Source organism: Oncorhynchus keta, chromosome 13, assembly GCF_023373465.1.
Source record: "Oncorhynchus keta strain PuntledgeMale-10-30-2019 chromosome 13, Oket_V2, whole genome shotgun sequence".
NCBI classification, from domain to species: Eukaryota; Metazoa; Chordata; class Actinopteri; order Salmoniformes; family Salmonidae; genus Oncorhynchus; species Oncorhynchus keta.
Window position 1 is genome coordinate 13,031,705 of NC_068433.1, and position 14,833 is coordinate 13,046,537.

The 14,833-nt window shown below is 43.5% G+C and overlaps 2 protein-coding genes across 2 annotated transcripts in view; both read right to left on the reverse strand.

Annotated features, from left to right (window-relative positions):
- Nucleotides 1-2,992, reverse strand: part of rab1ba (zRAB1B, member RAS oncogene family a) — a 20,233-nt gene extending 17,241 nt beyond the window's left edge. Inside the window, exon 1 of the mRNA XM_035783359.2 lies at nucleotides 2,665-2,992. Within this exon, the coding sequence (XP_035639252.2) occupies nucleotides 2,665-2,678 (14 nt within the window). The 5' untranslated portion in view covers nucleotides 2,679-2,992. The remainder of the gene's footprint in view (nucleotides 1-2,664) is intronic.
- Nucleotides 2,993-3,719: 727 nt separating this feature from the next.
- On the reverse strand, nucleotides 3,720-13,995 carry si:ch73-40a2.1 (tyrosine-protein kinase receptor TYRO3). The gene is made up of 15 exons (XM_035783358.2): nucleotides 13,705-13,995; nucleotides 13,251-13,315; nucleotides 12,317-12,965; nucleotides 11,964-12,119; nucleotides 11,346-11,681; nucleotides 10,718-10,889; nucleotides 9,905-9,996; nucleotides 9,623-9,742; nucleotides 9,423-9,503; nucleotides 8,155-8,247; nucleotides 7,898-8,013; nucleotides 7,674-7,783; nucleotides 6,661-6,820; nucleotides 6,309-6,442; nucleotides 3,720-4,544 (listed from the first exon to the last, which is right to left on the reverse strand). The coding sequence occupies exons 1-15, from the start codon at nucleotides 13,784-13,786 to the stop codon at nucleotides 4,220-4,222; spliced, it is 2,691 nt and encodes an 896-aa protein (XP_035639251.1). The 5' UTR covers nucleotides 13,787-13,995; the 3' UTR covers nucleotides 3,720-4,219.
- Between the last annotated feature and the right edge of the window lie 838 nt (nucleotides 13,996-14,833).

Here is a 14,833-nt window from a genome sequence, read left to right on the forward strand (position 1 = left end):
GGTCATATTTGAACCGTTTAGGCTCGAGACAAACCGTTTTCTTTGCTTTAAAGGTGCAAGCATGCCTGTCGCGAATGGTGCTCCAGTTTCCCTCTCTGACACTCAGAGGCGGCATGACAGTGAACTTGCAAAGTCTACACAGGCTGGTGGGTGCTCTTGGTTACAACAGGCAATGAAATTATACAATGTATCAACATGGCACACTGCACGCTGCTCCAATGTAACAAATGTACAACTCTTTTTTTATTTTACCCCTTTTTTCTCCCCACTTTCGTGGTATCCAATTGTTGTAGTAGCTACTATCTTGTCTCATCGCTACAACTCCCGTACGGGCTCGGGAGAGACGAAGGTTGAAAGTCATGCGTCCTCCGATACACAACCCAACCAGCCGTACTGCTTCTTAACACAGCGCGCATCCAACCCGGAAGCCAGCCACACCAATGTGTCGGAGGGTACACCGTGCAACCTTGGTTAGCGTGCACTGCGCCCGGCCCGCCACAGGAGTCTGGTGCGCGATGAGACAAGGACATCCCTACCGACCAAGCCCTCCCTAACCCGGACGACGCTAGGCCAATTGTGCGTCGCCCCACGGACCTCCCGGTCGCGGCCGGTTACGACAGAGCCTAGGCACGAACCCAGGGACTCTGATGGCACAGCTGGCGCTGCAGTACAGCACCCTTAACCACTGCGCCACCCGGGAAGCCCCCAAATGTACAACTCTAACAGAAGACTCATCGGGGTCTGCATCCCTGCTCGCCATCATGGCTTAATTATATTTTAAAAACTGATGGAAAAATAGATGCGCATCAAGAGAGGATGGAGAGAAGGAGGTGAGAGAGGGCTGGCAGAGGATGTAGCTCGATGATTACAGCTGCCACACATGATATATGCATGAAAGTTAAATGGATATTATTGGACCTGCGCATACAAGGAGACTAATGGCTTTTTCTTAAATTCAACTGAATTTATCAACAAAAGGACTTTATAAACATCTTACAACAGGGTTGCAGGTTCTTTCGATCGGTAGGGCTGAAAAATGTGGTAGTATCATTTGAAACGGTATTCTAAAATGTTGGTATCATAAGTTGAATTATGTTTTGGCACCGTGATATTGCGGTGGTACTTGTATACCTTGCAACACTACTTAGAATAGCTTAGGATAGGCTTAAGCACAATATAGAGAAAGTGTGGAGAAAGACTGCCGAGGCAAGAAATGATCACATCATGGTGATACCAATATTAATTTGTGTTCAAGCAACTACTTCTACATAGGGCATTTAGCTGTGCCTCTGGCTGTACACATAACTAAATGTTTAATATTATGCTGAGCAACTATCATCATGACTGCCATTACTGCCGTTACACACGGTATGTACTCCCAAATCCACCTTCGGCCAAGTATGGCTAGCTGCAGTCCAATATGGCGACCGGAGTATGGGCGAGTGGGTGTACGGAAAGGAGTGGGTGTATGGAAAACGAATCAGCAGTCACTCAATTAGCCCGTGTCAGCTAACATTTTATAGATTGGTAAATTAGTCTAGCGGCCAACTATCTAAACCAATTGATCATCAGTTATATTAAAAACTGCAAACATCTGCCTCCACCCTATGGAAAAATGTGGAAATTAACTTTAAAACGTAAATGTTCTCTTCACTGTCAAGAGGGGGGCTGCTAAAATGTTTTGCCTGCAAGGTGGGGGGTATCAATGTGGGTATGAAGGACCCATGAGCCACTGGCTCCTCATGATGATTACGTTTTTTTGTGGCCCCCACCCCCATCAAAATTGCCCAATCCCTGGTCTAATCTATGGCAGAGCGTCTTTGACACACCCACACTCTGGTCTCCTTACGAGGCTCCTTCTCCCTTCAGCACCTCCGATAAAAAAAAATAACTCATTACTGCCGCGCACAGGTCGACTGATCCAGCAGCACTACAATATCGCGAAAGAATATTACTTGTATTTAGACCTTTTTTTAAAAGTACATAACGTTGGTAACGGCAGTAATGACGATAGTTGTTAGGCGAAAGTGCATATTCTGGTGAGTACCCAAAGGAATTGACACAAGGTTTGCACAGCTGGTCAATGGGACTTTGAATTGAAGGATCCTGTGCGTCAGAGCAGATCTCGTCTCCTCAAGCCCATATACTCTGGCTCAGTAGCACCTAAGTTTTGGCCCGAACATTAACATAGTTATTATTAGCTAGTTAGCTACATTACGTTGCAGCTAGAGACAAAGAACCTTCGCAGAACTGTGAGTTTCTGACAAAGCGATCTCAGATCTCACCTGCTACTGTAACTACTGCACCGGGGTGACGTTTAAGCACAACGTCCTAATTCTCCGGTCGCCACCGCACCAAGCATTTCAGGGCCACACACAAGTGACAGATGTTTGAGGGACAAGAAAGCTAGCTGTATTTATTGACAATGCGTAACGTTATATCAATGACGTGATGCCTAGCTAGCTATGTGTACGTAAAACATTATGCTAGCTAGCGTTGGTTGGCACGGGAAAGAGATCAGCTGACGCTCGCTAGCTGAATAGCTACATACCGCTCGAAACTCATGTTATGGAACTGACCGCACCAAACAATAGCTTGTTTGATAATTCATGTACCATTACAGTAAAATATATTAGTGGTTCTCGGGGCGGCGGGTCTACTCACTATTCTGGATTCATGATTTGACTGATGTTCGGGATGTGTTTTTCTTTCGGCGATTTGACTGTTCCTTCCTCCTCTCACTCACTCACAAGCAAAATATGACTTGTAGGTCTGGATATCCGAAGCACTTGAATGTCTATTTCACCGTCTTTTTTTAACCTTGTCCTTCTTGGGTGTCTAATCGCTATGAGGCTATATAACGTTTAAAGACATTCCTATTTTCTTCTGATTTGACAGGTTTATTTGATCCTTTTGATTTCTTTCTGTGTCCGCTCCTCGCCAGAAGTACAAGATGGCTGCGCAGGTGCGGCAGTGACATCAAATGATGTGGCACTACAGACAAATCTAGAAAGGGTCTGATGATGGGAGTTGTAGTTCAATGTCTACTTCCGCGTTCAAAACAAGAAGGAACTCGGAAATCTCCGACTTTAGTGCGATCAAGACAACTGGGAACTCGAAAAAAATGTTTCGCTCCAACTCAGTATTCCAAGTCGGGAACTCTGACCTTTTTTTTTTTTTGCTCCGACTTTCCGACTTAAAGATCACTGACGTCATGATTTGACCTCGTTTCTATTCGAGTTCCCAGTTGTCATGAATACACCATACCTGGACATGGTGACACCGCAGACTTTCTAAGCGAAACAGAACGCTATAACGAAACAGACCAAACAGACTGGCCGGGGTTTGAGAAGACAATGAGAAAATTGAAAAATTATTCCTTTGTTACTTTTTCGAAATCTAAAGGCACAACTTAGATCAGAGCCAATATCTTAAGTAGTTGAACATGTTATTACTCCAAACTAGCGAAAGTGACAAACTGACACGTTTACATTTTCGTGAAAAACAACTTTATAACGGAGTGCCTTTGATTTGACCGCCTGCATATGCGCAGTTCCGCTCGAGACGCCGGTGAGACCAGATGACGTGTATCTACGCATGAGCATTGCAAACTGACGTCGCCATGAGCTCGCAAACAAGTGTGATCGGGGATTTCTTTTGGAGAAGCAGTTTTAGCTTATCTTCATACTGTACTGTCTTTGGTGACACATCACACTCTATTCTTGCATAATATCACTATTTATTAATGCAAATTGAACTCAGGAAAAATGTAATGCTTTTATGTAGTTATGGGTTTCAAAGATCATCCCTAAAACAATGTTCATTATAAAAAAAAAAACTATTTGATTATCAAACATTATTTACAGAAGTTGGAGAAACATTGTGGCACACCAATCATCAGTAGAGAAGGTAATGCCCAGCAATATGTCTGCCACACACACACACACATGGGGAGAGCGAGATACTGTACATATAAAAGTGTCAAGGTGATTTGAATTTATCGAAATTTGATATGTTGATTTGTGCCGAGGTATCTAACCACAGAGATGACGCATGGAATAAACACGATAGGATTGTTGTAGGCTATAACCGTAGCTGACAGAACATAAAACACCACACTGACTGAAACACAAAAACACCAGAGAACGTTTTTAAAAAGCAGAGTCTCTTTCACAAATATCATCTATAAAACACCCACAATGCCTTCCTAATCCACTGTCTACACAGCAGACTCAGTTTTCGTACACAACAGATATCCTTCCTCATCTTTCTTGGGTGGAGGTTTAGCATTAGCCCCAGCCCCCACAGGGGTGGGCAGGTACACGTTCCCCACTGCGCCCTCCTCGAAACCGGGGTTGTCATTTCCATCGGCAACCCACGGACTGTAAGTGGCAGCCTCCAGGCCCTGGTTGATGTAGTGAGCCTCCTGGCTGGCCTCCAGCGGGGGTAGCTCAAACAGAAGGCCTTTGAGCGTCTCCCCCAGCTCCCTGAAATCAGGCCTGTGTCCTGGCTCCCTGTGCCAACAACTCAGCATCACCTCATAACTAGGGGGGAGATGAGAGGTGCAGGGATGAGATGAGCGCAGTGCATATATACAGTATATATATCTACTTTCTCTCCCTCATCTCGCAAGATGAGAGAGAGAGAGAGAGAGAGAGAGAGAGAGAGAGAGAAATAAGTCAGACAGTGCAGAAAGGAAGAGAGAAGGGGAGAAGAAGATGGATTGAGAGAGAACAAAGGAAAGAGACACCGTATCAGAGAGAGGAAGGAAGATGGATTGAGAGGGAGAGGCAGGGTGAACATATAATTAATTACACAGACAATGTCACCTCTGTGGACATGCTCCATGTTGCCCAACTCTCAGTTACAGCCTGTCGTGCCAATAAGGCTCATGTTGATTCAATTAGTTAGAACTACAGGGGAGGTCCAGAAGCTAGCCAATAAATATTTGGGGAGAAACCAGGCACACTTTATGTCCCACTGGGCACCGACGTCAGTTCAACATCTAGCTTTGATCAGTGGTGTAAAGTACTTAAGTAAAAATACTTTAAAGCACTACTTAAGTTGTTTTGGGGGTATCTGGACATTACTCTGCTTTTACTCCACTACATTCCCTAATACCCAAAAGTACTCGTCACATTTTGAATGCTCAGCAGGACAGCAATATGGTCCAATTCACATACCTATTAATATAACGTGTTGTCAACCCCACTGCCTCTGATCTGGAGGACTCACTAAACACAAATACTGCATTTGTAAATAATGTCTGAGTGTTGGAGTGTGTCCCTGGCTGTCTGTAAATTTAAAAAACCTGAACATCATGCCATATGGTTTGCTTAATAAAAGGAATTTGATGTATAGCATTTACTTTTACTTCATACTTTTACTCAAGTATGACAATTTAGTATTTCTTCCACATCTGTACTTAAGTACATTTAAAACCAGATACTTTTAGACTTTTACTCAAGTAGTATTTTACTGAGTGACTTTCATTTCGACTTGAGGCATTTTCTATTAAGGTATCTTTACTCAAGTATGACAATTGAGTACTTTTTTTCACCACTGGCTTTGATTTACATTTGGTTGAGTTGTCAAATAACGTGAATTCAACGTGAAATCGACCAAAAATGTCACCCTGTCATTGGATGTAGTTTAAACGTTGGGTGAAAAAATACAAAATTCCCTTACGTTGATGACTTTTTAGAAATCCAATCAGTTTTCCACGTTGATTCAACGTCATCACATTACAGATTTTGGCTGAAATGATGTGGAAACAACATTGATTCAACCAGTTTTTGCCCAGTGGGATTCAAACATGGCCCAAGTTGTCAGCAACTCTGTGTGAATCTGTAAACGGAAGTTTTCACTAAATACATTTTACATTTACATTTAAGTCATTTAGCAGACGCTCTTATCCAGAGCGACTTACAAATTGGTGCATTCACCTTATGACATCCAGTAGAACAGTCACTTTACAATAGTGCATCTAAATCTTAAAGGGGGGGGTTGAGAAGGATTACTTATCCTATCCTAGGTATTCCTTAAAGAGGTGGGGTTTCAGGTGTCTCCGGAAGGTGGTGATTGACTCCGCAGTCCTGGCGTCGTGAGGGAGTTTGTTCCACCACCAAATTCAATTAATTATTGCACTCACACATTACATTGTAAACACAGGCTACTGGTAACCATATCTACGTTCACAAAACTAGCATCAGTTCTTGTGAACATGCATTGAGCTACATTCCCCCATTTGACTCCATAACAAGTGAGGTCATACTACTAAACTAGACAAGAATAAAGTGAGGACTCACAGTTTTTCATCACACTCAGGAAGCTTGAGTCTGTGTCCAGCGTTCAGCAGCTCCAGGAGCTCATGGTTGTGGACCCCAGGATACGGTGTCCTTCCCCTGGACACTATCTCCCACATGGTGACCGCAAATGACCACTGTAGTAAAGGGACACACACACACACACGCACTTTCTTCAATTTAAACATGCATTGGCATAACAGCAAGTTATTTACAGCTATCTTTATGATCACCCTCTGCTAGCTTCAGTAATGAGTTTGCCCTCGTCAGGTCACAGGGTCAGCTCACACTGCTGGTTCAAGTGATGGGTCAGTCAGATGTCATGCAAGTCATCTCTTAGTCATGTGTGACTTACCACGTCACTCTTGCTAGTAAAGATGGACTCTGAAAGGCTCTCTATGGCCATCCACTTGACCGGCATTCGGATAGTCACTGTCTGTCTGTAGTAGTTGTTGCTGTATGTCTTCTTGGAGAGGCCAAAGTCAGCCACACACACGCGCAAGTCATCCCCCAACCTGGGAAAGACACACACACATATCATCCCCCAACCTTGAAAAGACACACACACACACATCATCCCCCAACCTAGAAAAGACACACACACACACACACACACACACACACACACACACACACACACACACACACACACACACACACACACACACACACACACACACACACACACACACACACATCATTCCCCAAACTGGAAAAGACACACACACACACGTCATCCCCAACCTGGGAAAGACACACACACACACACATCATCCCCAACCTGGGAAAGACACACACGAGCGCAGACACACACAGATACAAACACAACAAGTCTGACTGGTAGTCAACTACGTTATACACTATTTAATAATATCTACTTACAGCTACAAGGAAAACATCTTTACTATTGCATGGTGATCTGTAGGCATATTCAATGTGACAAGGCTTTGTTTCAATTGATTTACCAACTGGTGTATCCATCCATCCCACTATCCTGATATCAGTCTGTGTTTCTTGGTACCATGTCCTCGAAGGCCTGGAAGAACCTTACCCATCCTCATTGAACATGTTGGTAGGTTTCATCGTATAGTATTCCCTTAGCTGAATACCAATGGTGTGGACATAGATCAGTGGAGGCTGCTGAGGGGAGGACGGCTCATAATAATGGCTAGAATGATGCAAATGGAATGGCATCAAACACATGCTTTGGATGTATTTGATACAATTCCACTCCATCCATTACCACCAGCCCGTCCTCCCCAATTAAGGTGCCACCGACCTCCTGTCACATAGATGCATGCGGTCTTCCTTATCTGAGGCTCCCGTGTAAGTACACTCTGACTGACTGGCACCCCCTGGTGGACTTACATGCAGTTGCGTGCAGCCAGGTCCCTGTGCAAAAAGCCATGTGAACTCAGATACTCCATCCCTGCTGCAATGTCAACCATGAAGCGCAGAAGACTCTGGTGAGGCACAAACTGTGAGGAGGGAAGAGGTATTCATTTAGATTATACATATTAGTCAGAGACTGTGCACGTGTGATGTGCGTCCTTGTGTCCATGCCTCTTTGTGTGTGGGTGTGTGTGTCTCACCATGGGAATATCCCCGTAGCGCGTAGCGATGAGGAACCGGCGCAGGTCTCCATGCTTCATGAAGGGTAGTATCACCAGAGGGACTGGCAAAGGAGAATCCTGCTCCAAGGTGACCCCTGCAGGACAAACACAGATACTTTCAGAGGAGGCCAATACTGCAACAAGAATTTGAAGGATGAATGGAATGTTGAGTGATAGCATTAAAGTCGGCATTAAAATACGTTACAGAGTAAGGTGAGCTAGTAGCGCAGAATTACCAAGAAGTTTGACAACGTTGTTATGGTCAAAGTGCTGCATGATCTCTGCTTCCTTCAGAAACGACTCTAAGTCCTCCTGCCTGTCGAGTCCAACTGAAGCCACATAGGGAGAAAACATACGGTATAAGCTATATAAACCACAGGTGAGGGCGGGCTCATTAATGGCTGGAATGGAATGAATAGAATGGTATCAAACATATCGGTTCCCATGTGTTTGATAACATTCCATTCAGCCATTATTATGGGCTGTCCTCCCCTCAACAGCATCCTGTGCTACAGACATACAGCACTAAGGAATAGACTGCATTCATGTTACATGGGGATATTTCAAGATATCCATTCATTTTACATGGGAATATTTCAAGATATCCATTCATTTTTCATGGGCGTATTTCAAGATATACATTCATTTTACATGGGCATATTTCAAGATATCCATTCATTTTACATGGGCATATTTCAAGATATCCATTCATTTTACATGGGGATATTTCAAGATATCCATTCATTGTACATGGGGATATTTCAAGATATCCATTCATTTTACATGGGGATATTTCAAGATATCCATTCATTTTACATGGGGATATTTCAAGATATCCATTCATTTTACATGGGGATATTTCAAGATATCCATTCATTTTACATGGGGATATTTCAAGATATCCATTCATTTTACATGGGGATATTTCAAGATATCCATTCATTTTACATGGGGATATTTCAAGATATCCATTCATTTTACATGGGGATATTTCAAGATATCCATTCATTTTACATGGGGATATTTCAAGATATCCATTCATGTTACATGGGATATTTCAAGATATCCATTCATTTTACATGGGGATATTTCAAGATATCCATTCATTTTACATGGGGATATTTCAAGATATCCATTCATTTTACATGGGGATATTTCAAGATATCCATTCATTTTACATGGGGATATTTCAAGATATCCATTCATTTTACATGGGGATATTTCAAGATATCCATTCATTTTACATGGGGATATTTCAAGATATCCATTCATTTTACATGGGGATATTTCAAGATATCCATTCATTTTACATGGGGATATTTCAAGATATCCATTCATTTTACATGGGGATATTTCAAGATATCCATTCATTTTACATGGGGATATTTCAAGATATCCATTCATTTTACATGGGGATATTTCAAGATATCCATTCATTTTACATGGGGATATTTCAAGATATCCATTCATTTTACATGGGGATAATTCCCTGAATGATGCGTACCTCTCATCGTCTTGACAGCTACTTTGATGTCTATCCCTTCCTCTGGAGTAAAGATCCCCTCGTAGACAGAGCCAAACTCTCCTGGAGGTACAGTCAAAACCCATTATAATTCACTGGAACATGCTTCATTATCAGAATAGAATAGAAAAGCAGGCTGCAGACTAGAATAGAATGTTATATGATACGTCTCCTTGACTGACCAGCTCCCAGCTCCTTTCCCAGGGTCAGCTGGTTCCTGTCCACCAGGACATCCCTCAGACTGGTAAGTAGTTTGTCACCAACACTCTCCGGCAACTGAACCACAACAGGTACCAACACCACTATAGGAGACGAGAGAAAGGAAAGGGGGCAAAAGAGAATGGAGGGGGAGTCAAATGGGGACACAACACTGCTATCTACATGGTTCATCTGACAGTCCTGTCTATCTGAGTCAAATGCTGTGTCTACTGTTTATAGTGAATTCTTGGCCGTGTCAGACTCACTGTTGACTTCCTGAGGGGCAGCGTGTGGGCCCTCATTACGACCATAGCTCACACCTGAGTGAGAAGGCAGCAGCTCCACCTCCTGGTCTTGACTGGAAAATAAATAAATAAATATATAATAATATAATATAATATGCCATTTAGCAGACGCTTTTATCCAAAGCGACTTACAGTCATGTGTGCATACATTCTACGTATGGGTGGTCCCGGGAATCGAACCCACTACCCTGGCGTTACAAGCGCCATGCTCTACCAACTGAGCTACATATATAGCTAGATCACAAAGGCTCTGTCCCCAGCAGAGGAGGCTGGTGGGAGGAGCTATAGGAGGACGGGCTCATTGTAATGGCTGGAGTGTAATTTTTGGAACAGAGTCAAACGTGATTTCCATATGTTTGATGTATTTGATACGGTTCCAATAATTCCATTTCAGACATGACAATGAGCCCCTCTTCCTATAGCTCCTCCCACCAGCCTCCTCTGGTCCCTAGGTGGGTATTCTGGTTTGCCTGAGCTATGTGTATTTACCTGAGCTATGTGTATTTACCTGAGCTTGGTGTATTTGCCTGAGCTTGGTGTATTTGCCTGAGCTTGGTGTATTTGCCTGAGCTTGGTGTATTTGCCTGAGCTTGGTGTATTTGCTTGAGCTTGGTGTATTTGCCTGAGCTTGGTGTATTTGCCTGAGCTTGGTGTATTTGCCTGAGCTTGGTGTATTTGCCTGAGCTTGGTGTATTTGCCTGAGCTTGGTGTATTTGCCTGAGCTTGGTGTATTTGCCTGAGCTTGGTGTATTTGCCTGAGCTTGGTGTATTTGCCTGAGCTTGGTGTATTTGCGTCGCAGAGAATAAACAGCAGCAGGGACCAGAATCAACAGCAGTAGGACTCCCAGTAGAGCTCCTATGATCACCCAGGGAGAGGGACCCTCCACATGGGAGTGGTGGGGATCCAGGGGGATGGAACCAGGGGTGTTTATCACTAGAGATTTCCCTGTAGACAGACGGGTATCTTCACATCATTTGAAGTGGGTTGGATTCATATCTGTCCTGACATTCTACATCAAAAGGAAATGAGCTGTATGTGTTACCCATAACCTTGCACATGTGTGCATCGGCACAGTGAGGCTTTTAACAGCCAAGGTTAGTGCTCTGAGTCATGATTATCTTTAAGCAGCGTTGTTAGCATCAGCCGTTTTGGTTTTGTTAATATACCGTAACGGCGATCCCAAATGTGATGACATCATCCAAACTCACTATGACATTATCTGATATGATAAGGGTATGATCACAGTAGGATGGTACAATTCTTATCTTGATCATGACTCACATGTTCTTTCTTAGTTTTAACCAATCAGCAATCAGGATTAGACCCACCCGTTGTATCAGCAGCAGCAGTCACAGCTGTGTTAGAATGAGGTAGTAGTAATGACATCATCCAGACACTCACGTCTATGAATGATTATGGATGCTGTTGATGACGCTGCTGCCCCCTGGTGGAATGACACATTATTTCTTGCCTGGACCGACAGCCGGTAGTCCGACCATGGGCTGACCCATGTGAGGTTGACTGCAGTGACGGTCAGTCCCGCTGAGGCAGGGAGAAAGATGACCGCCTCCCCACACACTGCCCACTGACCAGCAGTCCCTCCCTCTCTCTCTGAGCATTCCACGTCATACATCACTTCCTGCCTCCCCCCCAGGTCAATGGGAGGGTCCCAAAGCAGAGTCAGTATTGAGTCATTGAGGTGCTGGACTGTTACATTTACAGGAGCAGAGGGTGGTCCTGTGGAAGAAAAATACTAAGTTCCAAACAGCTCGAGGTATTGCAACATAAGAAAATTAGGAAATGAAAGAAACATGGTTGTCATCTACAAACCTGTTTCCCATTGTTATTAAGATTCATGAATGACCCTCTGACTCCTCTAATATGGCACATCCCTATTCAGTTCAAGCAAGTTGTTGAACTATTTACTACATTCTACACAACTCATCCATAAATCTTGTTAGATACTTCTGCGAAATTACAAAAATAATGTGGTTTGGGGAACTCGTCGGAGTGTCTTACGTGTGCACCCCATGACATACGGGTCACCAGGGAGGCTGAAGTACCCCTGACGACAGTCACACCCTTCTGCACCCTCCCTGTCCGTCTTCCTGTTGGGTGGACACGAGCGACAACCCCCACTCTCATTGGCTGCCTTGTAGTATCCAACTCCACAGGCTGTTGGAAGAAACCCAAATAAATCTGTCAAGGCTACTACACAAATAGACGGCTAGCCCTTATAAGATGCATGGGGCCAGGAGCTTTTCTCGACTATGCGACTTGACCTGGAAAAACTCCTGTCCCAAAAAATATACTGTGTATCTACTAGAGTCAAACTCATCATAGTGGTGTTTTTCGGGTTGGTCGTCACATACCTTCACAAGAGTCCACCTTTTCTTGGTGACCCGGGGCGCAGGTGCACCCCCCTTGCAGTGGACCCCACGCCCCATTCACCTGGCACTCCCTCTGAGGGGGCTCCACTTGCCCCTCTACCCCCACGGCGCCTTCAACACAGGACCCTGTCAATGGCCCCGCTCCTGCAGACGCTCCCTCAAACCCAACGAGGTGGCTGACCAAACGAGGACATCTCCTGTAGTACAGCCTGACAGAGGATAGGAAGATGCAGGGCCCTGAGTAGGTGAATCCAAGATGGAAGCCGTCGTGTGAGAGAGGCTCAGTGTTTAACACTAATTCCAGGCTGTTTTTAAGGTACTCCTTGATCCGATGCACCTCTGTTGTGGTGCTGAAAGTCTGAGAGGTTTTTAGATTGAGGGGATTCTGGGATTCACTAAATTTGGTGAGTGGAGAGTCTGATTCCAGAAGGTGGACCTGGAGTGGACTCAGCTGATTAGATGATGACTCCTCTTCCTGGGCGAATTGTAGGTCCAATAGCAGGTACAGGGCATCCTTCCGTGCAATCCAATTAGTCAGTAGTGATCTTGAACTGGGTTTGTTGTTGAAAGCGCAGGCTTGATAGACTGGGACTTGGGTCTCTGAACCCATCTTCAGTAATTTCTCACTCCACTGTAGTGACAGGAGAGGAGGATACAACATGTTATTAGGCATACAGCCATAGGCCTACTGTAGGACAGGGCCAAAAACACCAGGGGGCAGTTTCCCTCATACAGATTTAACCAAGTAATGGACTAAAAAGCCTCTTCAACAGAGATTCTCGTGCTTGAACTGTGTCAGGGAAACCGGCCAAAAATGTATTTCATGAATGATCTATAAAGTAACTGGTCTAATCCTCCACAGCATCTAATGTTTCTGCTAGACATAGAGAGCAGAATGGGTAGCCATCCTACGTACTGCTTTGGGGTCTGGATAAGATGTCCATTTCAGACTGGCCTGTTTGACTGAGTTGAAGAGCTCCACTGAAAGGAAGAGGAGAGAGGGGACAGAGGCGGTGAACGAAAAAGTGGTTTATTTGACTCATAATGTAAGACAGCTCTCAAATAACATGGTGTTCTGGCATGAAATGTAAATACTGTAAAGTGCACAGACAGTGGCAGTAATTACATTATACAAAACTTTCTATTCTATTTAAAATATATAATATAAATACAAGTATAATTTTATTCGTTTTAGTAGTGTAATGTACAATACAGAGGCATATTACTACCAGGAGAATTGAAAAGAAAACTATTGTTAATCTGAAAATATGATCAAATATTCAGTACAGGCTATTTGCGTGCTCGTCAACGTATACACAACAATGTACATCATTCGGACGTCATCTTGAACACCTGTATGAATGACTTACCTTCTCGCGAGGTTGTTTGCGCAAAGGTGCAGCCACAGTATATACATAACCAAAGTACAACATTCCACCTGACGGCCGACATCGTCCGCACACTTCCCAGTCTTCTCAAGTTCTGTCAATATACATCAGAACACGCTGTCTTCAAGCGATGACGAAGTGATATTATGAAGAAGTTTAAACAGGAACCACTTTTTCCACAATGCACTTGGTCTGTAAGAAGTCTATAGCTAAACTGGGCTACATGTCAAATATTTTGGTCATGTTACGATAGCGGGAAATTCTTTCAGCCTGGAATCCTCAGTTTGACCATAAGAATGTCGCTACGCCTGAAGGCTATTACATTACTTTTTGTTCCCTCCTCCACTCACCCCTTGCTAGAATAACAATAGGACAGAAAGGAAGATTAGAGTGCTCAGGCGTGAAGTTAATTTGATAACCTCCATCCCGTCAAATCCCTCAAATATCCTATAGTAGTAGCACCATTAAAATGCATAGATACCTAGTCCTACCTTCTTTATCAAAATAATTTAATTTTTCCGAATACTTTTTAGAATAATTTACATTAGAAGAATAGTATAATTCTGAAAGTGTCAGTGGGGGGGCTGTCACTGTTTTTGTTTTCTCTGTTGTTGTTTTTTGTTGATGACGATGATGATGATCAACCAATCAAATATTATTTATGAAGGTGATTTTCAGTTTGTTAACTTCATCAAGCTTGTTAGAAAGGTGTAAAATCACTCATACAAAACTCCTCATAACAGGTCATATGAAGGCAGAGAAGTCTGGAGAAGAGGCATATTATTCACTCGTTTCTGATGTCATCCTGTACAGACTTACTGTTATCCCATGAAGGATGCTTGTCCTCCCACTGATCAACACATGCCCAGTATTGGTCAATATCTCCCACTTCTTCTTTTTTTCAGATTTTAAATCACATGACTTTGCCATTTCGGTCAATTTCTGCTTTCCACAGTACAAGTACAAAGAAAACAGATATTTGTGGCCTGCTTATAAGACTGAGGTGTTGCAACAATCATTGTAGAGTAATGGTAAACAGTAGAAGAAGTAGAAGTCTAATGAATAGCTTCTTAAAATGCACTCTAGGTTTTCATTTAGTTAAATTCAGTGG

Coding starts and splice junctions, on each gene's coding strand:
- si:ch73-40a2.1 (XM_035783358.2), bottom strand. CDS start 13,786: ATGTCGGCCGTCAGGTGGAATGTTGTACTTTGGTTATGTATATACTGT. Junction 10,890..11,345: donor ATCCATAATCATTCATAGAC/GTGAGTGTCTGG, acceptor GTCTGTCTACAG/GGAAATCTCTAGTGATAAAC. Junction 6,821..7,673: donor CTGGCTGCACGCAACTGCAT/GTAAGTCCACCA, acceptor TGTCTTTCCCAG/GTTGGGGGATGACTTGCGCG.